General features: G+C 38.4%; 1 protein-coding gene across 1 annotated transcript; it reads left to right on the top strand.

Annotated features, from left to right (window-relative positions):
• Positions 1-1,739: 1,739 nt before the first annotated feature.
• LOC140751266 (phosphate carrier protein, mitochondrial) lies at positions 1,740-18,959 on the top strand. Its single transcript, XM_073085153.1, has 9 exons — positions 1,740-1,895; positions 3,601-3,700; positions 5,056-5,149; positions 12,419-12,588; positions 13,681-13,842; positions 14,698-14,877; positions 16,082-16,219; positions 16,795-16,926; positions 18,240-18,959. Exons 2-9 carry the CDS (start codon positions 3,605-3,607, stop codon positions 18,330-18,332), a joined length of 1,065 nt encoding a protein of 354 aa, XP_072941254.1. The 5' UTR covers positions 1,740-1,895; positions 3,601-3,604; the 3' UTR covers positions 18,333-18,959.
• Positions 18,960-20,845: the final 1,886 nt, after the last annotated feature.

The following is a 20,845-nucleotide window of genomic DNA, read 5'->3' as shown; positions in this document are numbered from 1 at the left end:
CACTTAGGAACCAACTGATGAGAGAGAAGTTATACATAAAGAATGAAAATAATACATAACAAGACAGTGAGATATACGAAACTTTTGGGTAAGATAATTCCTTTACTGAAGATTTATATTTGTTATTTAATAATATAAGATTTTAATACAATGTAGTCAACTTAGTCAGACGTAGACTGAATTTGTGATTTACGGCAGTATTATAGAATAAATGCGTTCTCCCTGCATTTGACACCGAAGCCCTGATTCGTTCTCGCCCCAGCATCACAATACTCCCCAAAAAATCGACGTCATAATTTTAATAACTTTACTCGTATTATCCACAAGATGTCACTAGTTTAGAAATTACAGCGAAGTTATTTTATCGGTAGCCTTTTTTTAAAGTATATTATTACAAAATAGTACATTACGTTACGCGTGGCCAAAGTAGCCTATTTTTGTACGGCGTGAAGTTAGCGCCCGAGCGCAGCGAGGGTGCTAAACGCCGTGCAGATAATAGGCTACTTTCGTCACAAGTATCGTATACTATTTTATAGCTCGTGACATAAACCCGCTTATACTTGTGAAGAAATATGAAAAAATATAATAATTATTTTGAAACTTATAAATGATTGAAACTAAAAATTATGAACTAAAAAAGCAATAAAAATGTGACACAACCAAAACCATTGAAATTTAGAAAATTTAGTAATTATTCTGCACTTGTGATAAAGACAAATCTAACACCACACATACGTCGAAATCTATCAAGCCATTTAGGCTACATACAGGCGTATTAAAGAAACATATGATAAGCAATCACATAATGTACTAATACATAACTAATACTAGTGATACAGTAGAAAATCGATTATCCGGACCTTAGTTATAAATATTCGCGATTGTTCGGATTGTGAAACGTGAACAAGTAACTTTGTAATAACCGTTACAGATCAGCCACATTTTGTGTGACTTGTGCATTTAAATTCCGGAAAGTCGCCAAATCGCAACAAAATAGTTACTATAAAAAACAAAAACCCGATTGCTAAAAATATAACCTATGTTATCGCCACAATTTAGACGAATTCAGCGACACATCATGTATCAAAATTAATGAAGTCGTTTGAGTTTGCCAAAGAATGAAAAATACATACGTAACAAACATATAGCCGAAAAACATCACCTTCCTAAATCGGTTTAAGTTGCTTTTCTTCATAAACTCAATTATCCAAATTTTCGATAATCCGAATGCCACAAATACGACAACAAATAGGTCGCTTAGTCGAGATTCTTCTGGAGTAGTATTATGGCTAATTTTGATAACGATTCCTAATTTAAATATCTCCTACTATGGTGTGTAGCGAAAATAAAACAAACACAGTCAAAACAAACAATAAAATTCGATAAAGCCCAATAGTTAGACTTATAGTGATGCTATTGCTTAGTATGTACACAATGGCAAAAACATTTATAAATACGTCCAAAATAAAATATTAAAATAATTATAGCTTTAAACAAAATACTCATTACTCACTTTTAATTTTTAAATGGCATTTAAAAGTATGAAACGTTCATAGCTATGTTTATTTTTTTCAACTGTGAGGGTAGTGTATTAATATTCGTAGGTGTAAAAATCGGCTACTTTGGACACAGAAATGCGTGGCTAAAATGCGGGTTTAGGTCACAGAGTGCTATAAAATAATATTTATTTTAATTACCCAATATGAACTTTATTTTACAGATGTATTTGGACAAAATGTATTATCTCCATTTTTTAATATGGCAACAACGCCTACAATAGTTCCACGTGATTATATAATATCCGATATGGCGCTACTGTCGTCTGCCCTGTTTCCTTTGACACTGTGCAAGTAGCGCGGTGCGGTGTGTTGTAGTTTCCATCGGATTTTAGACATGTAAGTAAATTCCAAATATGTTAATATTACACCCATTAGGCCGGCCATTCTTCACTCTATATGCTTATATCAAAAGAATTTAAGAGTATATTAATAAATTTCGAATTTGGTCAAAACTTTTACTTACGTAACTGGTAATGGAATTATGTTTGCACGTGACCTTGCCCTATTAGTTATTTTAGAACTAAGAAAATAATTATTAAATAAAAGTAAGAATGTGGATGAGTAATTTATGTAACCGTTGCCTCGATATTTTTCTTCGTTGTATCCAACCGAATCATGTAGGCTTCATGTAATTTTGACGTTCGTCTCTGCAGTTAGTATTGATTAGTTTAAACTGGCTATAGCCGAACTAATTTACTGCAATGTCTACTTATATTATCTAATCTAATGCTAATTACATTTTATTTTACGTGAAACGAATATCGTATCGATTAACGTTGTAATTTGTTATAAACGAACTTAACTTCTTTTACTTAGTAACTTGGCATTGACTAGTTCTAACCTCAACCTCTTTTTAATATTTCATATTTAGAACTTTAGTTTTCTCTATTGTTCCGGGAAGAAGGTCAGTAAACATAGCATAGAAATACGCATTACGTAAATAATTTAGCATTTTTGTATTCTTTTTATATTCATAAATCTTTTTCCTTATATATCTTTTGTATTTCTGGCCAATACATGTTATCAATTAGAATCTAGAATCTATATGTATATTATACAACTATATTTAAAAAATATATTTTTTTTCTACATTATATTTCTACATTTAAAAATGAAATACAGGAAATAGAATCTAAATGGAATACTTGTAATTTTTTTCTCATTTTTGTATTTATAATTTATAATATGACTATCCTAAAATTACATAATATCTATCAAAAGGAGTAAACTAGCATTTAATTAATAAATTCTCACTTGTTCATGTTTAATTTAATATATGATTTATTATGGGTCCATTTTGGGGTACTATAGTTTAATATGGAAGTCTCACAATTATTATTATTTTTTTTTTTTTTATAATATAGGAGTAGCAGACGAGCATGCAGTCCACCTGATGGTAAGTGGCTACTGCCGCCCATGGACATCTGTAATCAACTCCAGATAGGATTAGATATTCCTACCTGAGGTCGGCCACAGTTGCACCGCTACCCCTGAGGACTAAGCTGGAATGCCTCAGAAAACTCTGTCTCTCTTACCACACCCTTCAAACCGGAACACAGCAGCACCTAACACTGCTGTTATTAGGTAGAAATAGGTGCGGCGGTGGTGTCGCCAGAGTCGAACCACCTTCAAAACTAAGTTCAAACAATATATCTAAAAAAATATATTAATCTAATCATCATCATACCCATTACTGTCCCACTGCTGGGCATGGATTTATTTTCTGACTAAAAACTTATTTACGTATGTATAATGGATTTTCGATTGAAATATTTCGTAAAAAAAATCTGTCATATTTTTCTTAAATTTTTCAAAAAAATTTAAACATAATGTGACTTAACTTGACAGTGTGCTTACGAACTCTTTAACGACAATACAATACAATACAAATGACTTTAAGATTCCATTTAGTGCATTTTCAACCCAATTTCATTAATTTTAAGATTTTATTATTTGTGTGCTCATTTTCGCTAGATGCTAAGTAATAAATATTTATTGATGATTATACCAATATAACTAATAACATATTGTGTTGTTCCAGAATAATGTTCTCATCCCTGTTAGAGGCGGCGCGGAACTCCCCGTTCCGCGGGCCGCTTAGCCCCGCACAATGCGATGCCCCCATCGCCACACAGTCCCAGGTAATGTACCGGTACAATGGACAGGTGAAGTCCTCGCCAAACTTCTAGTCCGCTCTGAAGTTGTTGCGCGCAGGTGTAGTCAGGGAGCCAATGCGGTCGAACACAACTACAAGCATATACTCCGTAACGTAAGGGCACACTAACGCAGCTATGTACCCGCGGACGAGAGCGGGCAGCGGAGAGTGCCAGGGGCCCGCGCTGTCGCAATCCCGCAAATATTTACAGATTTCGTATTCGACGCGACTCGTTTCTATATTCAGAGCGGACTAGCAGTTTGGCGCGGACTAAACAACCAGTATGGTGTGACCGGGGAGGTACCACTGCCACACCTATAATCAATACAGTTCTACGTTTTGGCAGAAAGGTGTGGTGCTGACCTACTTAAGAGACGCATCTGTGATCCGCTTCTGATAGAATCCTTTTTCGATATGGAGACATGTTCACATAGCCTAAGAATCTCAAATTTCTGTGTTTGATTACAGACATTGTGCATTCATTTTCAAGTTTTTTTTATAATATACAACCTGATGGTAACAGGCAATCCCAGATGAGATTACATTTCTACCTGAGGTCGGCCACAGATGCGCCTCTACCCCTGACTAGTCTGGATGTGGCGAAGGTACCACCATAGTCGAACCACATAGGGTTCTACAACCTTCAAATTAGGTACAATTTAGAAAGTAATTAGGATATTGCCCAATGATGAGACTCATATCGGAGGGGAGCTGTCACTGTGTCCGACTGATCTTCAACTGACAGTTGAACTGCATTGCAGCGTGTCCAGTTGGACACGGTGGCAGCAAGTGCCCAATGACCAATGATTATGAGAGCTGAGGGCTATTTACTTTCGTCACCTAATCAGGGCCACATTTGAAGGGTATCTCCACCCCTATTTCTAATAACAGCAGTGTTAGGCGCTGCTGTGTTTCAGGTTTGAAGGGTGTGGTAAGGGAGGCAGACTTTTCCGAGGCGTTCCAGCTTATTCCTCAGGGGTAGCGGCGCATCTGTGGCCGACCACAGGTAGGAATATCGAATCCTATCTGGGGTTGATTACAGATGTCCATGGGCGGCAGTAGCCACTTACCATCATGTGGACTGCATGCTCGTCTGCTACTCTTATATTATAACAAAAAAAAAACCTGCCCTTAAATACTCCCTACTGACCTAGGGCCTATACAAATGAGGGCCCTGACAATAGAGAACACTTCAAAAATTAAATAGATGATTATTTCTTTTGATTTTTTTTTCAACAAGTATAGAGGAGGCGTCCTATTTTTTTCCGGGCCAGCAACTTTTACGTTTGTCCTTACTGTTTTGCGGATTGGTGAAGATGAAGTAACATTACAACTTCTCAGGGCATGGCTGCGAACGTCGCGGCCGGTGACTCCTGCGAGTTCGCCTCAACCAAATACTTCGCCCTGTGCGGTCTCGGCGGTATCCTGTCATGCGGTAAGTTCAAATAATTATATATTTATGATGAGAAGTTTCTTCCAACAATATAATATAATATTAATTTTAAACTCAAACATTTGAGTGGTAGAGAACCCTTTGTGGTCTGACTCCGGCGGCATCACCGCCACCTATTTCTGCCTCATAACTGATTTATGATGATGAATTTCAGCAGCAGTGTTAACTGCTTCTGTGTTCTGGTTTGAAGGGTGTGGTAAGGGCATAGATTAGTAAAGATTACTCACTCCTAACAAGAAAATGTACCCAGTTTTGAGAATTGAAATAGTTGCGTAAAAAAGTTCTGCCACGTTTCCGTGCTAAAATGTCCCTAAAATATTTGAAATAATTATTTATTTATTACGTAAATTACGCAGTATTAGTTATTTATTCGTAAATTTTCTCTAAAAATGTTTTTATTTGTCAAGAATTCAAAAAAAGAACTTACTAAAATAAGCCGTTTGTGGCTTCATTCAATTTCAAGGCGGCGAAGTATCTTTACTAATCTATGGGTAAGGGAGACATACTTTTACGAGGCGTTCCAGCTTAGTCCTCAGGGGTAGCGGCGCTGTGGCCGACCTCAGGTAGGAATATCTAATCCTATCTAGGGTCGATTACAGAAGTTAATGGGCGGCAGTGACCACATACCATCAGACGGATTGCATGCTCGTATATTACTACTATATTAAAAAAAAACTATGAATGAGACGCAGGGAACGACTTGCTTGTTAGACTTGTAGCCTTTCCAGTGACGATATGTACAATATCTACAAGAAAAGTGACACTATTGCAAATCAAAAACAGTTTACAAAACGCTATATAACGTACCATATTATATCATTGCTGCAAAACCAAAAAATCTCAAGATTTTTTCCAAACACACCAAAAACAAGTATAAATTAAATAAGAAAATGTACGTAATAGCTTTTTCTGTATCCAATGAATCATTATTAACCCAATTACGTTACGTAACGGACTGAACGCAATGTTTATCAGATAAAAGTTGGTAGACATAGATAGCACACATACGCTTGATACCATATCAACATACGGGTACCTTGGTTTTTTTGATTTAAAATAGAGGTACTCGTATAACAAAATGTAACATGACGAAATCGCCAAATATAATTTAGTATTTTTAGGGTTTCGTGCCCAAGGGGTAAAAACGGAACCCTATTACTAAGACTCCGATGTCTGTCTAGGGAACTATCTCCTGAACTGTAATAGATAGACACTTGAAATGTTTACAGAGTATGTATAATGGTGGCTGCTATAATAACAAATACTAAAAATAAAAATAGTTTGAATACAAATGGTGGTCGGAATAGTAATGGTCGTCTTACAAACAGTCTCTATTTTTCAACGTTTTTCGCTGATTATATTTAGCTTATCTTATGAACCGTAATAGGTAGACAGTTCAAATTTTCACAATGCATATTTATGGCTGCTATGATATCAAATACTAAAAAATGCATACTAATATTATAAATCCGAAAGAACCTATCTGCCGAAGTCTGTCTGTCTGCCACTTTCATTCCAATGAAGGTACGAATTTTCAGTTTTATGTATGTTAGTATGTCATATTATTTTCTTTTACGCGGGCGAAAACTAGTGAAAAATAAATGAACGTTGGTCGGTAAGGAAAGGGTGAAACTGAACCCTTCGTGCCCGAGTTCGACTTGCACTTAGCCTATTATTAGAAGTAGAATCAAGATTGCAACAAAGGGAATACCCGAATGTGTATGACGGTGCGGTGAGCGATGAGCTCACCTGGGCGGAGCCCGACGGGGCAATGCGCTAAGAGGACTCCGGTTGCGTTCCTTTGGAGATCCCGGAGTCCTCTACGCAGCGCTGAGGACGGCCACCGGGGGGGTTTTAGTGCGGTAAGAGTCCCACATAACCCCGTGTCGCTCCCAAGGCATCGGGTACCTTTTGAAGGTTTCCCCCTCGTGAAAAAAAACCACTTAGCGTATTATTATAAGTAGCATCAAGATTGCAACAAAGGGAATACCCGAATGTGTAGTGTGATGTCATCGTCGAATATAACTTGATTGAAGACACGTGTAAGACAAAAAGGTTTACATATGCCAAGTTTCAAGAGTTGGAGCTTAACCAAACTATGTGGTTGTGGTTGCTTACCAACGCAACTATTAGGCCTTTTATAACATACTAGCTGACCCGGCAAACTTTGTACCGTCTTCAAAGTCTATTTATCAAATATATTTCATATAGAATATAGCCTATGTTACTCGTAGATAATGTAGCTTTCGAATGGTGAAAGAATTTTTAAAATCGGTCCAGTAGTTTTTGAGCCTATTCATTACAACCACACAAACAAAGTTTTCCTCTTTATAATATTAGTGTAGATGTAGCAGACGAGCATGCAGTCCACCTGATGGACTGGCTACTACCGTATGGACATCTGTAATCAACCCCAGATAGGATATTCCTACCTGAGGTCGGTCACAGCGCCGTTACTCTTGAGGACTAAGCTGGAATGCCTCGGAAAACTATGTCTCTCCTACCACACCCTTCAAATCGGAATACAGCAACACTTACACTGCTGTTATTAGGCAGAAATAGGTGTGGCGGTGGTGCCTCCGGAGTCGAACAACAAAATGTTCTACCACTTTTAAACCACCTGTTTTATAACATCAGATGAACTGGATACTGGTATGATAAATTGTAAGAGTACGCGCCAAACTTCTAGTCCGCTCTGAATATAGAAACGAGTCGCGTCGCAACAGCAAATTGTAGATATTAGCGGGACACCCCCGGCACCCTCCGCTCCCCGCTCTCGCCCTACGCGTACATAGCTGCGTTAGTGTGCCCTTACGTTGCTACGGAGTATATGCTTGTAGTTGTGTTCGATCGCATTGGCTTTCTGACTACACCTGCGCGCAACTTTAGAGCGGACTAGAAGTGTGGCGCGGACTATACATTATATCTATATTCGTAATATATGGTATTTTATCAATAGTAATTTGGTAGATTCGTTCAATCACGGCCAAGGTCAGATAAGGTATCATATCAAGCGTTTCTGGGCTGTCGCGTTTCAAATAATACACATTTATAAACATAAATAATTGTGTCAATAAATAGTAAATAAGCAGATAGCCTAGTGGTTAAGCAACTCGGCCTCTTGATCGATGGGTCCGGGGTTCAAATCCCAGGCATCTCTGATTTTTTTAAAGTTATATGCGTATTAGAAATTGATTATCACTTAAACGGCGGAAAACATCGCGAGGAAATCTTCACACGTGAGAATAATTAAAAAAATGTTTTCAAAGGTATGTGAAGTCTACCAATACGCACTTGGCCAGCGCGGTGGACTATGGCCTAATGCTTCTCGTTCTGAGAGGAGACCCGTGCCCAGTAGTTGGACAGCTATGGGTTGGAGATAATGAATGATACTTTAACTCAAGATTGCCTGTAACACCATGTTTGAATGTGGTAGAACCTTTGTGGTCGAGAGGCACCACCGCCACGCCTATTTCTGTCTTTTAACAGCAGTGTTAAGCGCTGCTGTGTTCTGGTTTGAAGGGTGTGGTAATAGAGACATACTTTTCCGAGGCGTTTCAACTTAGTCCTCAGGGGTAGCGGCGCATCTGTGGCCGACCTCAGGTAGGAATATCTAATCCTATATGGGGTTGATTACAGATGTTCATGGGCGACAGTAGCCTCTTATCATCAGGTGGACTGCATGCTTCGTCTACTACTCCTATGTTATATTAAAAAATCCATTGGTTACGAATGGCTAAAACCTTATATACTTATAAAATTCTCGTGTCACAATGTTAGTTACCGTACTCCTCCGAAACGGCTTTACCGATTTTCACCAAGTTTTATACGCATATTTAGTAGGTCTGAGAATCGGCTACTATCTATTATTTTTCATACCCCTAAGTGATAAAGGTTGTTCACTAGGGGTGTGCGAATAATTCGAACTTACGAATTATTCGTTCCGAATCGAATATTAATATTCGATTCGAAACTCGAATCGAATGATTCGAAAATTCGAATTATTCGAAAGTTCCCGAATAATTCGAAAAATTTCGAATAATTCGAAAATTTTCGAATAATTCGAAAATTTTCGAATAATCCGAAAATTTTTGAATAATTCGATTTTTTTCAGGGTTTCTTATTTTCAATTATGGCATGAACTAGGGAAAAGTTGAAAAAAAATTTTTTCACAAAATGGCGACTGCTTGAAGAAAAAAATTGTTTTTGTACTTTTTTTTTTACTTTTTCGAATTTTTTAAAAATAGTAACAATTGAAATTTGGGGATGATCCTATTCTTGTAATGTTAATAAATAACTTAAGTATAAAAAAATTGATGGTAAAAATATTGATTGCCTTTTTTTACGGCACTTCAAAAAATTACCTGAAATTCATGCTTCTAGACTAGAATACCCCCTTAATTCGCGAATTATTCGAAAACTTTCGAATTATTCGAGATTTTTACGAATTATTCGAAATTTTTCGAATTATTCGAAATTTTTCGAATTATTCGAAGAATTTCGAATAATTCGAAAATTCGAATTATTCGATTCGAATTTCGAATCGAATATTGATATTCGATTCGATTCGATTCGAACTATATTCGCACACCCCTATTGTTCACCCTTAACATTTTTTATTTATATGGCAACACGTTTGCCGGGTTAGATAGTATGTGTATAAAGTAGAAACCTTAACATAGCAACGCCTTTATGTAATGCTTTGTAACTCTTTTATTGTATATTGATTTACTGTATATCGACATTGACGGCTAATTTAATAAAATTGCATTCTTTACCCTTATTAGTATTGTCATATTTATGAATAGGTTTTGTCAAATAAAATAATACAAACTCATAATAATAAATTCATAACATAATATAATACAAATATCAAACTTCTTTTTTTAAGCAACCCCAGAAAAAGTTAAAAATCCCACATATGAATCACTACCCCTAAGGAGTAAGCTGAAACACTTGAGTAATGTACGATTATGTCTCCTTTACCACACCCTTCAAACCAGAACACATCAGTATTTAACACTGTTGTTATTAGCCAGAAACAGGTGTGGCGGTGGCGGCGCTGTCGCACCACAAAGGGTCTACCTTATATCTTGTATCTATAACACTATTCTATTCAATTCAAGAGATAGAGTCCTGTGATGGACAGACAGGCAGCGGAGGCTTAGTAATAATGTCCAGTTTTACCCCATGGGTACAGAATCCTAAAAAAAAAAAGAAATGCCTAACGAATCCCGCGCAATGTAGAAACCGAAAACCCAACACTATGCCACTAGAGCATCACTAGTCACAATTAGAATACGATTTCTTTACAATGTAGCCCCGAGCAACCAACTGTCAATGTTACCGACCAGCTGGCGGCCCGCCAGCGTTACGCACTCCGACCTTGGTGTGGAGTCACGCGTCGCCCGTTGCATAATGTTGTTGTGGGCACGTGAGACGTCGAAGAAAATATTTTTTATATATACCTTATATAAAGCCAGTTCCACATTCTCGCGAGATTCTCGAGAGAAAGCTAGGAAATCACGATAAACGAGTATGTGGAGCCGATACGAATCGGGTTTTTCTCGCGAGAATGTGGAGCAGGCTTAAGAGTAGCAGATTAGCATGCAGTCCACCTGATGGTAAGTGGCCACATCCGCCCATGGACATCTGTAATCAATTCCAGATAGGATTAGATATTCCTACCTGAGGTCGGCCACAGATGCGCCGCTACCCCTGAGGACTAAGCTGGAACGCCTCGGAAAAGTATGTCTCCCTTACCACACCCTTTAAACCAGAACACAGCAGCGTTTAACACTGCTGTTATAACAGAAACAGGTGTGGCGGTGGGCAGTGATGTCACTATACACGGTTCAGGAGATAGAGCCCTGCGACAGACGGACAGACAGCGAAGGCTTAGTTCAGTATAGTCCGCGTAAAACTACTAGTCCGCTCTGAATATAGAAATGAATCGTGTCGCTATAGTAAATTGAATGAACACACCTGCTCGCAACAACTTCAGAGCGGACTAGAAGTTTAGCGCGGACTATAATAGGGTTCTGTTTTTACCATTTGGATACGGAACCCTAAAAAATATTAAAAATTCAACATTTGGGTGTGGTTTACGCTAATTACATAACATAATTAGGGCATATCGAAGATTAATGGGTATTGGGTAGTAACGGATTATGTGTTATGTCGGACAGAAGTGATTGATCGGTCATATGAATTGTGATATACGAGTACAAGTACGGCGGATGTAGACTTATCGCTAAATACCTAATGACCTAAAATTAGTTTAGGTAACATACCAAGAAATTTATAATAATCGCGTGCACATACCTTAGGACATATTTACAACATTTTCGTTATAATATAGTAATAAGTGTGCAGTCTCCTTAATGGCAATTGCCGTGTATGAACGGCTATAATCAACCACAGATAGGAATGTTGCCTAAGATTAGTCACAAACTAATTTCTAAGAACTAAGTTAAATTGGCTCGCACCCCTTTCTACCATTTTTAAGGCGTCCGCTAAAATTGAAGCGGACGTGTCGGGCGGGCTCTCGTGTTTGTGTTGAAAAAAAAATGTTAGGTTTTAAACCCGCGCGGCGAACGACGCTCTCAAAATCCCTATCTATCACAGGGACGTCTTACCCCCCGGGCGCACATATATTGCGGCAATGTCAACATAAGGGCGGTGGGCAGGAAATTCGGGTCTCGAGGATCAAAATCCCTTGGTAGAACCCTCTGTGGTTCGACATCGGCGGCACCACCGCCTCACCTATTTATGATTAACTAGCTGACCCGGCAAACTTTGTACCGCCTCAAAATCTATTTATCAAATATATTTCATATAAAATATAGCCTATGTTACTCGTGGATAATGTAGCATTCGAATGGTGAAAGAATTTTTAAAATCGGTCCAGTTGTTTTTGAGCCTATTCATTACAATCAAACAAACAAACAAAGTTTTCCTCTTTACAATATTAGTATAGATAACAGCAGTGTTGAGGGCTACTATGACTGTTCTTGTTTGAAGGATGTGGTAAGGGAAAGATACTTTTCCGAGGCATTCACCGTTTACTATTTCAACTTAGCCCTCAAGGGTAGCGGCGCATCCTTACCATTCTTAGCTTATCTGGGGATGACTAGAGATGTCCATGGGCAGCAGTAGCCACTTACCACCAGGTGGGCTGCATGCTCGTTTGCTACTCCTATTACAAAGACACCCTCATACCAAGGCCTGATCTGATCTTCCCACTTCCAGGTATCACCCACACGGCGGTCGTGCCCCTCGACTTGGTGAAGTGCCGTCTCCAGGTGGACGCTGAGAAGTACAAGAATGTGGTCACCGGCTTCAGGGTGTCTGTCCGCGAGGAGGGCATGCGGGGTCTGGCTAAGGGCTGGGCGCCTACCTTCATCGGTTATTCGCTGCAGGTAAGGGTTTTGCGGCCCTTTTATGACCCTCTGCTGGGCTTGTTTTTCATTTCAGAAGAGACCAACAGTGTCAAAACACAATGTCAAATTTATAAAACATTACTGATGGTAACAACTTCTACAATATTCAATAGTATTAACATTAAAATAATAAACTGACAAAGGACTTAAAGGTGGTAGAACCCTTTGTGGTTCGACTCCGGCGGCACCAGAGCCACACCTATTTCTACCTAATAACAGCAGTGTTAGGCGCTGCTGTGTTCTGGTTTGAAGGGTGTGGTAAGGGAGACAGACTTTTCCGAGATGTTCCAGCTTAGTCCTCAGGGGTAGCGGCGCATCTGTGGTCGACCTCAGGTAGGAATATCTAATCCTATCTGGGGTTTATTACAGATGTCCATGGGCGGCACTAGCCACTTACCATCAGGTGGACTGCATGCTCGTCTGCTACTCTTATATTATAAAAAAAAAAACTCATTTTTCACTACTGTCAACACCTAGCACTATCTTTGATTTATCAAATTAACATGAACTATTAACATAGATATTGTACAATATTGATGTTTATACTGTCAGCTGTTCTCAATATTTATGCCACCAATCCCCATATTTATAAATTATAATGTAAAGATATGCATATTACAGTGTTCACAATGTTAACATTCAAATATTAATTTTGTCAACATCAACAAATTTGACATGCTTGATTCATCCATCATGCCATGATTTCATCATCAACGTTTTTATGTAAACTTTTATACTTTTAACGTCTGCAAGGTTTACTTAACGTAAATTTTCATTGTCAACAATATTAATGTTCATAATTTAAACATTTATTATGTAAATCTTTCATACTTTTAATGTTTAAAATTAAAAAAATAAAACACTTTCTGTACTCACTGCCCCTTACTACCCTACCCACAGGGAGGACACACATCCAGACACAAAAACATAAATTCATATACATCATTCAGATATCTGTCTGGCCGGGGATCGAACCCGGGATCCCCTGCGCGTCAGACCGTTATGGTGACAGCTCCGTCACGTCGTCAAGTGTAAATGTAAAGTGTAATATTCCATTACATTACATTCCAGGGTCTGTGCAAGTTCGGTCTGTACGAGGTGTTCAAGGTTGCCTACATGGGCATGCTGGACGAGGAGAGCGCCTACTCCTACCGTACCTTCGTGTACCTCGCCGCTTCCGCCTCGGCTGAGTTCTTCGCCGATATCGCGCTGTCGCCCTTGGAGGCTGCTAAGGTAAGAATAATATTAGTATAGTCTGATTCATAATTAGGTGTCCAAAATGTAAACAAACAAATGTCACTGTCAAAATTAACAAGAAATAAAAACTTTAACAAATTACGAAAACTTTACAATTATTCACAATTTAACAAACGCGCTATGAAAGCGATAATACATTCGAGTTCGATTACAATCACGAAAATGAATAACATCGAATAGCTACGAAACTTAAAAATGGCGGCACAAAAAATGTTTTGGATTGAATTTGATGATTGTGTTACCATTATCACATTTTAATTTTCTACCATGAACTTTGTTTTTTATTATTATTACGGTATGGAACGAAATTGAGTCAAAATAAATATTGGAAAATGTGAATTGATCTCAATTTATTTAGATTATTATTTTATTTTCGTTGTATTACTTTAATATCGTCAAAAATAAGAAACTACCATTTGAAACGTATTTCCTTGATAGGTCAACACCTTTGTTTACATTTTGGACAACTAATTATGAATCGAACTATAGCTGTTTTACTAGCTATTCTAATAGATATACAGGGTGAATTTTTCAAACGGGCCTCCAGGGCCAAATCCGAAACTATAAGGATTAGCGAAAAATGCTAAAGGGAGTTACGAGGCCGATTTTGATAAAAACTAAAACTGCATCATTAGTTTTTTAAAATAACTTTTTCCCTAGCCGGGAATCGAACGAGTTCATTTTGAAAAAAATACACCTCTATATTATTCCACTATCTGATAGTGTCGCTTATAAAGATCAAATTAATAATGAAATATATTTTATTTTATAGAATGCCTCTATTTTTATATTTCTGTAATAAAAATAATTTAACCTTTATACCCTATCCAGGTGCGAATCCAAACCATGCCCGGCTTCGCGAACACACTCCGCGAGGCGTGGCCCAAGATGGTCCAGAACGAGGGCTACGGTACCTTCTACAAGGGCCTCGTGCCGCTGTGGGGTCGCCAGATCCCCTACACCATGATGAAGTTCGCCTGCTTCGAGAAGACCCTCGAGCTGCTGTACAAGGTGAGATTTTTATGTATTCAATAATGTATGAATGTAAGTTAAAAATGGATTAGTGAAATTATTCACTTGTTTTCATTGTAAAAGTTATTTTTTTTTTTGACGTCAAAAAGTTAAAGCCGAAGGTATAAGGAATGTCGAAAAATGCTGAAGTATTGAAGCCGATGTTTAATGAAAACTAAAAATGTTTAATATGATTAAATTAAACTTCATAAAATAAATATTTTTGTTAAATCAGGATGACAGATCAAATTCTGGTTAGACAACAAACTAAAGCATTTTTCTTACATTTTATGAGTTCACCATAGCGATGGGCAATTATGTGGACAAATGTTTTCGACACAGGTAGATAGGACCTGTAATGATTTTTTTTTCAACTTTATTGAGCATTGAGAGTATTATTTAAAATTTGCAATTATTAGCAGACATGCTATGCTGTGAATTTTGAGAAAATGTGAATGTGTTTTGAGAATATTGTTTTTTTATTTTTATTTTAAAACGCTTTCTACAATAAGATTCCCTGTGCCGTGGGTGCGACACAGACGAATACACAAACGCCTAGAATCAGAAACATAAATCTAAAGTCATTTAGATATCTATCTGGCTGTGGATCGAACCTGGGAGCCTTTGTGTGTCCGACTGGTGAGGTGACGCGTCGTCCTGTCATAATTTAAAAAATAAAATTTGTCATTACGGATCAAGTTTTTTATTTCTAGAGGAAATGCAATATTGTTTAATGAAATGGTTATAACCATTATAATAATAATATTCTTTATTGTACCCAAAAGAAACACAAAACAAAACATACAATTTTGGACGATACAAAAGACGGTCTTATCGCTAAAACAGCGATCTCTTCCAGACAACCTTAGGATGAGGAGTTAAAGAAGGGATGACATAGAATAATAGGGAGGGTACAATTAAATGATAGTTGCAGGAGTAATATATAAAATTAAGTGTAAATTGAGAGATAGCATACAATAGAACGAATAATAAATAAAGGGGAAAGAAGCTAAAAAATTAAAATTACAAATAGAAAGTTAACACGGTTTTATAAGTGAATAGCAAGAGCACAAATTTTGGGAGGAAAAACAGTTAGAGTTGAAGGTAGTGAGATTTGACGAGATTTTTGAAGGAGTATAGGCGTATAAGTAACCATTCTATACTTTAAGATAATAAATATAATACATGTTTTATTTCCTTACAGTACGTGGTGCCCAAGCCCCGCGACCAGTGCACTAAGGGCGAGCAGCTGGTGGTGACCTTCGCTGCCGGTTACATCGCCGGTGTGTTCTGCGCTATCGTCTCCCACCCCGCCGACACCGTCGTGTCCAAGCTTAACCAGGTAAACATCATCATCATCATCATCATCATCATCGATACAACGGACCTAGTGTATAGTAGTAGTGAGAAGACTCAAACGTAACCAGGTAAACATCATCATCATCTGAAGGTGGTAGAACCTTTTATGGTTCGACTCCGGCGGCACCACCGCCACACCTATTTCTGTTATAACAGCAGTGTTAAGTGCTGCTGTGTTCCGGTTATAAGGGTGTGGTAAGGGACACATACTTTTTCGAGGCGTTCCAGCTTAGTCCTCAGGTGTAGCGGCGCATCTGTGGCCGACCTCAGGTAGGAATATCTAATCCTATCTGGGGTTGATTACAGATGTCCATGGGCGGCAGTAGCCACTTACCATCAGGTGGACTGCATGCTCGTCGCTACTTCCCGTGGGATTTCCGGGATAAAAACTATCCTATGTCCTTTCTCGGGTCTCACACTATCTTTGTACAAAATTTCATTAAAATCGGTTCAGTGGTTTAGGCGTGAAGAAGAGACAACCAGACAGACAGACAGAGTTACTTTCGGATTTATAATATTAGTAAGGATAAAAGCTTATGTGTTCTCACTTTGCTACAGGACAAGACGGCCACAGTGGGCTCCATCATGGGCAAGCTGGGCTGGGCCGGAGTATGGAAGGGTCTCGGCCCCAGGATCGTGATGATCGGTACCCTGACCGCGCTGCAGTGGTTCATCTATGATGCTGTCAAGGTATGCTACAGTTTACATCTGCTTTAGGGTTCGTACACAAAACTACGATGCGACGTCGCATCGCAAAAATCTGCGAGCTCCCTCGACGCATCGCAAGAACTTGCAAATTGATTCGCATCGCACAGTGGTTGTTGTTGTTGGTCACCCTGAGAGACGCTACGCCGCACGATATCGCATCGCAGCAATTCGCATCGCAATTTTCTGCGTTGCGAATTCGCATCGCAGTTTTGTGTTCGAGCCCTTAATATGCAGAGTTGTGTGTTAAGACTTAAAATAATTATCATCTCATCTTATATGTAACTACTAACATTCATATTATACCTTATAATATGTAAGTAATATACTTATAATATAATTTATCTAACGTAGTTATAATTAGGCTGCTCTATCGCTTTTGGCTAAGAAAACCTGTTATGATAGATGTAACGATAAATAAATGAATATTTTAAAAACTAAAAAGCTAAAATTGCACGAAGAAATTCGTTAATCCTGGCGATCCTGATGAGGAGAATGAGGACGAAATTATTAAAATCGTATATTGTCCTGTTCTTGATAAGTGTTCTAAATTTTAAATCGATTGGACCATTCAAAGGGGGTAAAAATCTAGTTCAAAGATTCCGTTACATACATACATAGAGGTCAAGGTAATAAAAGCGTGGTAAAAAAGATTTATTCAAAACCCACTCTAAATAGAATATTTTTTAAATCATTGCTGAATGGGCATATGGATAGCTTCAATAATTATTGGTGAAAATAAGAAATGGGAAGTTGAAGTATGTCTGCAAACATTTTTATCATTTAACTTGCCTGATTAGTTTATTAGTATATCAAATATTTAAAGTATTAATTACTCCGGAAACACTACCACCTACACCTATTTCTGATATAACAGCAGCGTTAAGCGCTGCTGTGTTCTGGTTTGAAAGGTGTGGTGAGGAAGACATACTAATCTGAGGTGTTCCAACTTAATCTTCAGGGGTCGCATCCATTGCAAACCTCAGGAAGGAATTTTATCTTATCTGGGGTTGATTACAGATATCCGTGGGTGGCAGTAGCCACATACCATTAGGTGGCCTTTTCATGCTCATCTGCTACTTCAATGTTATTATAAAAAAATATATAAAAGTATATAAAATAAAACCATAAGAAGGAACATCTCAAAAAGTTCGAAAAATCAAAAATGATTAAAATTAAACCAATTGTTCCTACTGATTCCTCGTGTGGACATAGTATACGCTATGAGACCTACACACTTAAACAGCATATTACTAACATATCTATATTTCTATAATATATATATAAAATGTCCGCAGGTATGGCTGAGGATGCCCCGACCACCGCCCATGGAGATGCCCGAGTCGATGCGCAAGCGGCTCGAAGCCGAAGAGGCAGGGAAAGCCAAGTGAATTAGTTATAGCGAATAACGTATTGGGGATGACATACCACCTCCAAAGCTCTAATTAATAGAAAAATTGTTAAAAATGTCCCCAATATGTCCGTAAAACATCAGTGACAGCACACGAGTGGTATTATGTATTTTAGTTGAAGATTCTATTATGTCTGTGATGCCTATTCAATAATATGGTTATTGGAGCTACTTATGCGTATTAGATTGGCTAAAGGCGCCCGTACAGCGTAATTCGCCGCTGATTGACGCGTTTGACCACATTTGTTCCTGTTGATACCGTGGTCGCTAGATTTGCTATTCTACCTGTTATAACTATTGCCACTTCAGCCTAAGACAGAAGTAAAAAAAAACAGCGCGAATTATTTGCGAGTGCGGGTATGCCCTTACAAGTCAGAAGCTTCTGTTCCAACCCACTCGTATGTATTATATAGATTTCCAATGTGATTACCATTTTACAGTATATAAGTGAAATACAATCATGTTAATTTATTTTGAAATAAAAAATATTTTTATTTATTTTTTTTCTTTTTGATTTTTGTTGTATGTACACTAGTAGTGTTTGAATGTGTGTAACCTAAGATTGTGTGCGTGACAATCGACAGTTGCAATAAATTGAATAGAGTAACTACTTTGTTTTAATAGTAGAACCCCTAGACTTGATTACGCAAGGATAGCCTGACCGATAATTAATGACGGTGTCTAAGTAGCGTACTTACATTTACTATAGCCGCTTGTCCACCGCACGTCACGTCACCCGAGCACCGTCATCCCGACCGCCGATATTTCGAGTAGATCGACACAGAGATTTTGACGGGCCGATGTGCCGATAATATAAAACACGTTGGAACTTGTCCATACACTGCCGTCAAACGCCGATATCGATCGAACAAAATAAACCGCTGAAATCGGTCACAGTGGACAAACTCGCCGTCACGACATATTAAAATCGGCCCCAAAATAATCTCTGTATCGGTGCAGTGGACAAACGACCTGAGGCTACTCGGACATGAAGAGTAGATTAACGCCACATAGATTGCGGCTGACCCAAGGGCATCTGTAAGGTACGGACCTCTGCTTAGGTCTTCTAGCGGCTTAATGGGGGCCGAAAGGGGCGGTCCGTCCTGGGCCCTCTATCCTGGGGGCCTCCAAACACAGTTGTTAAAGAAAGGTTGTCAGAACCAAACAATCTATGAAATATCTATCAGTCTGCGAAAAAAAAAGGTCACCGAATCACAGGCGAACATTTTACACTGGGGGCCTCCATTCAACTTTCCACCCCGGACCTCCGACGGCCTTCGCCCGCCACTGCTTAAGTCAGTTACACTAATGTGGGGCACAGGGGAGTCACGACTATGCACTGCAGGAAATGTATAGTCCGCGTAAAACTGCTAGTCCGCTCTGAATATAGAAATGAATCGCGTCGCAATAGTAAATTGTATGACTACACCTGCTAGCAACGACTTCAGAGCGGACTAGCAGTTTGGCGCGGACTATACCTCATATGACGGCGCCTGGTGCGGTCTCAGCGCTCGCGCTTTCCCAGTCCCTAATATAACATCTCTATTCTCTATAAAACGGCCCATAAGGCCTACAAAAATACGCGGCTAAAGCCGCGGGTTCCGTTTAGCTTTCTAATACGGAGGATTATATACGTGCACTAAAGCGGATCTTACCAGCTTTTATAGTTTCTACAACGATAAGTCGTTACCGTGTTTCAGATGTTGGTACACTGACATCTATCGGATTGCTGTATTAATTTTGTGTTACCAGAACGCAGTCTGAAAATAGTGTGACCAAGTTTCTGCGAATTGAAGAGCGTCGATTTCTTTTTATTTTTTGTCAGGGGCTGTGTTTGCTTCGCTAATCTATAAATATTTAACAAATACGTAAACTACGTTCTATTTGTATACATTTATTTCGTCCAAAAAATACTAATATTAAAACCATAAATGTGAAACATCTGTATTTTTATTGCACACATCGTCAATTAATAAAATAACCTTACTATCACACGACATTTTAAATTAAAATAAGAATCAAAGAAGTTATTAAAAATTGATATCATTAGGGCATATAAACACATTATATGTCCCAATACTTTCGGTTCAATCGACCAAGGTTTTTTTTCCATAGTTAGCGTGCAGAATTTGATAAATACTATTACTATGTGTGGAAGCGTTCATAAATTTCTGTTGACTATGACATGCTCGCCGCTAAATTTCGATTGTGTCCCTGCTGACATCGATGTTACGATGTCTTATTTAATGCAAAATCGATATTTTAGTTTTACATTGATGTTCTTCGAAAATCGATGGTCATCGAGCATCCGTAACGCAAAGAAAACCTGAGGCTACTCTGATATGAAGGGTACATCGGTTACTATACTCGTAGGGGTAGATTAACGCCATAGGGATTGCGTCTGACCCAAGTGCATCTGTAAGGCACGGATCTCTGCTTGGGTCTAGCGGCTTAAGGGAGGGCAGAATGGGCGGTCCGTCCAGGGCCCCCGAT

Source organism: Epargyreus clarus, unplaced genomic scaffold (assembly GCF_041222505.1).
Source record: "Epargyreus clarus isolate Ecla_fem2 unplaced genomic scaffold, WU_Ecla_fem_2.2 ptg000022l, whole genome shotgun sequence".
NCBI classification, from domain to species: domain Eukaryota; kingdom Metazoa; phylum Arthropoda; class Insecta; order Lepidoptera; family Hesperiidae; genus Epargyreus; species Epargyreus clarus.
This window is presented reverse-complemented; position numbering and strand designations above follow the sequence as displayed.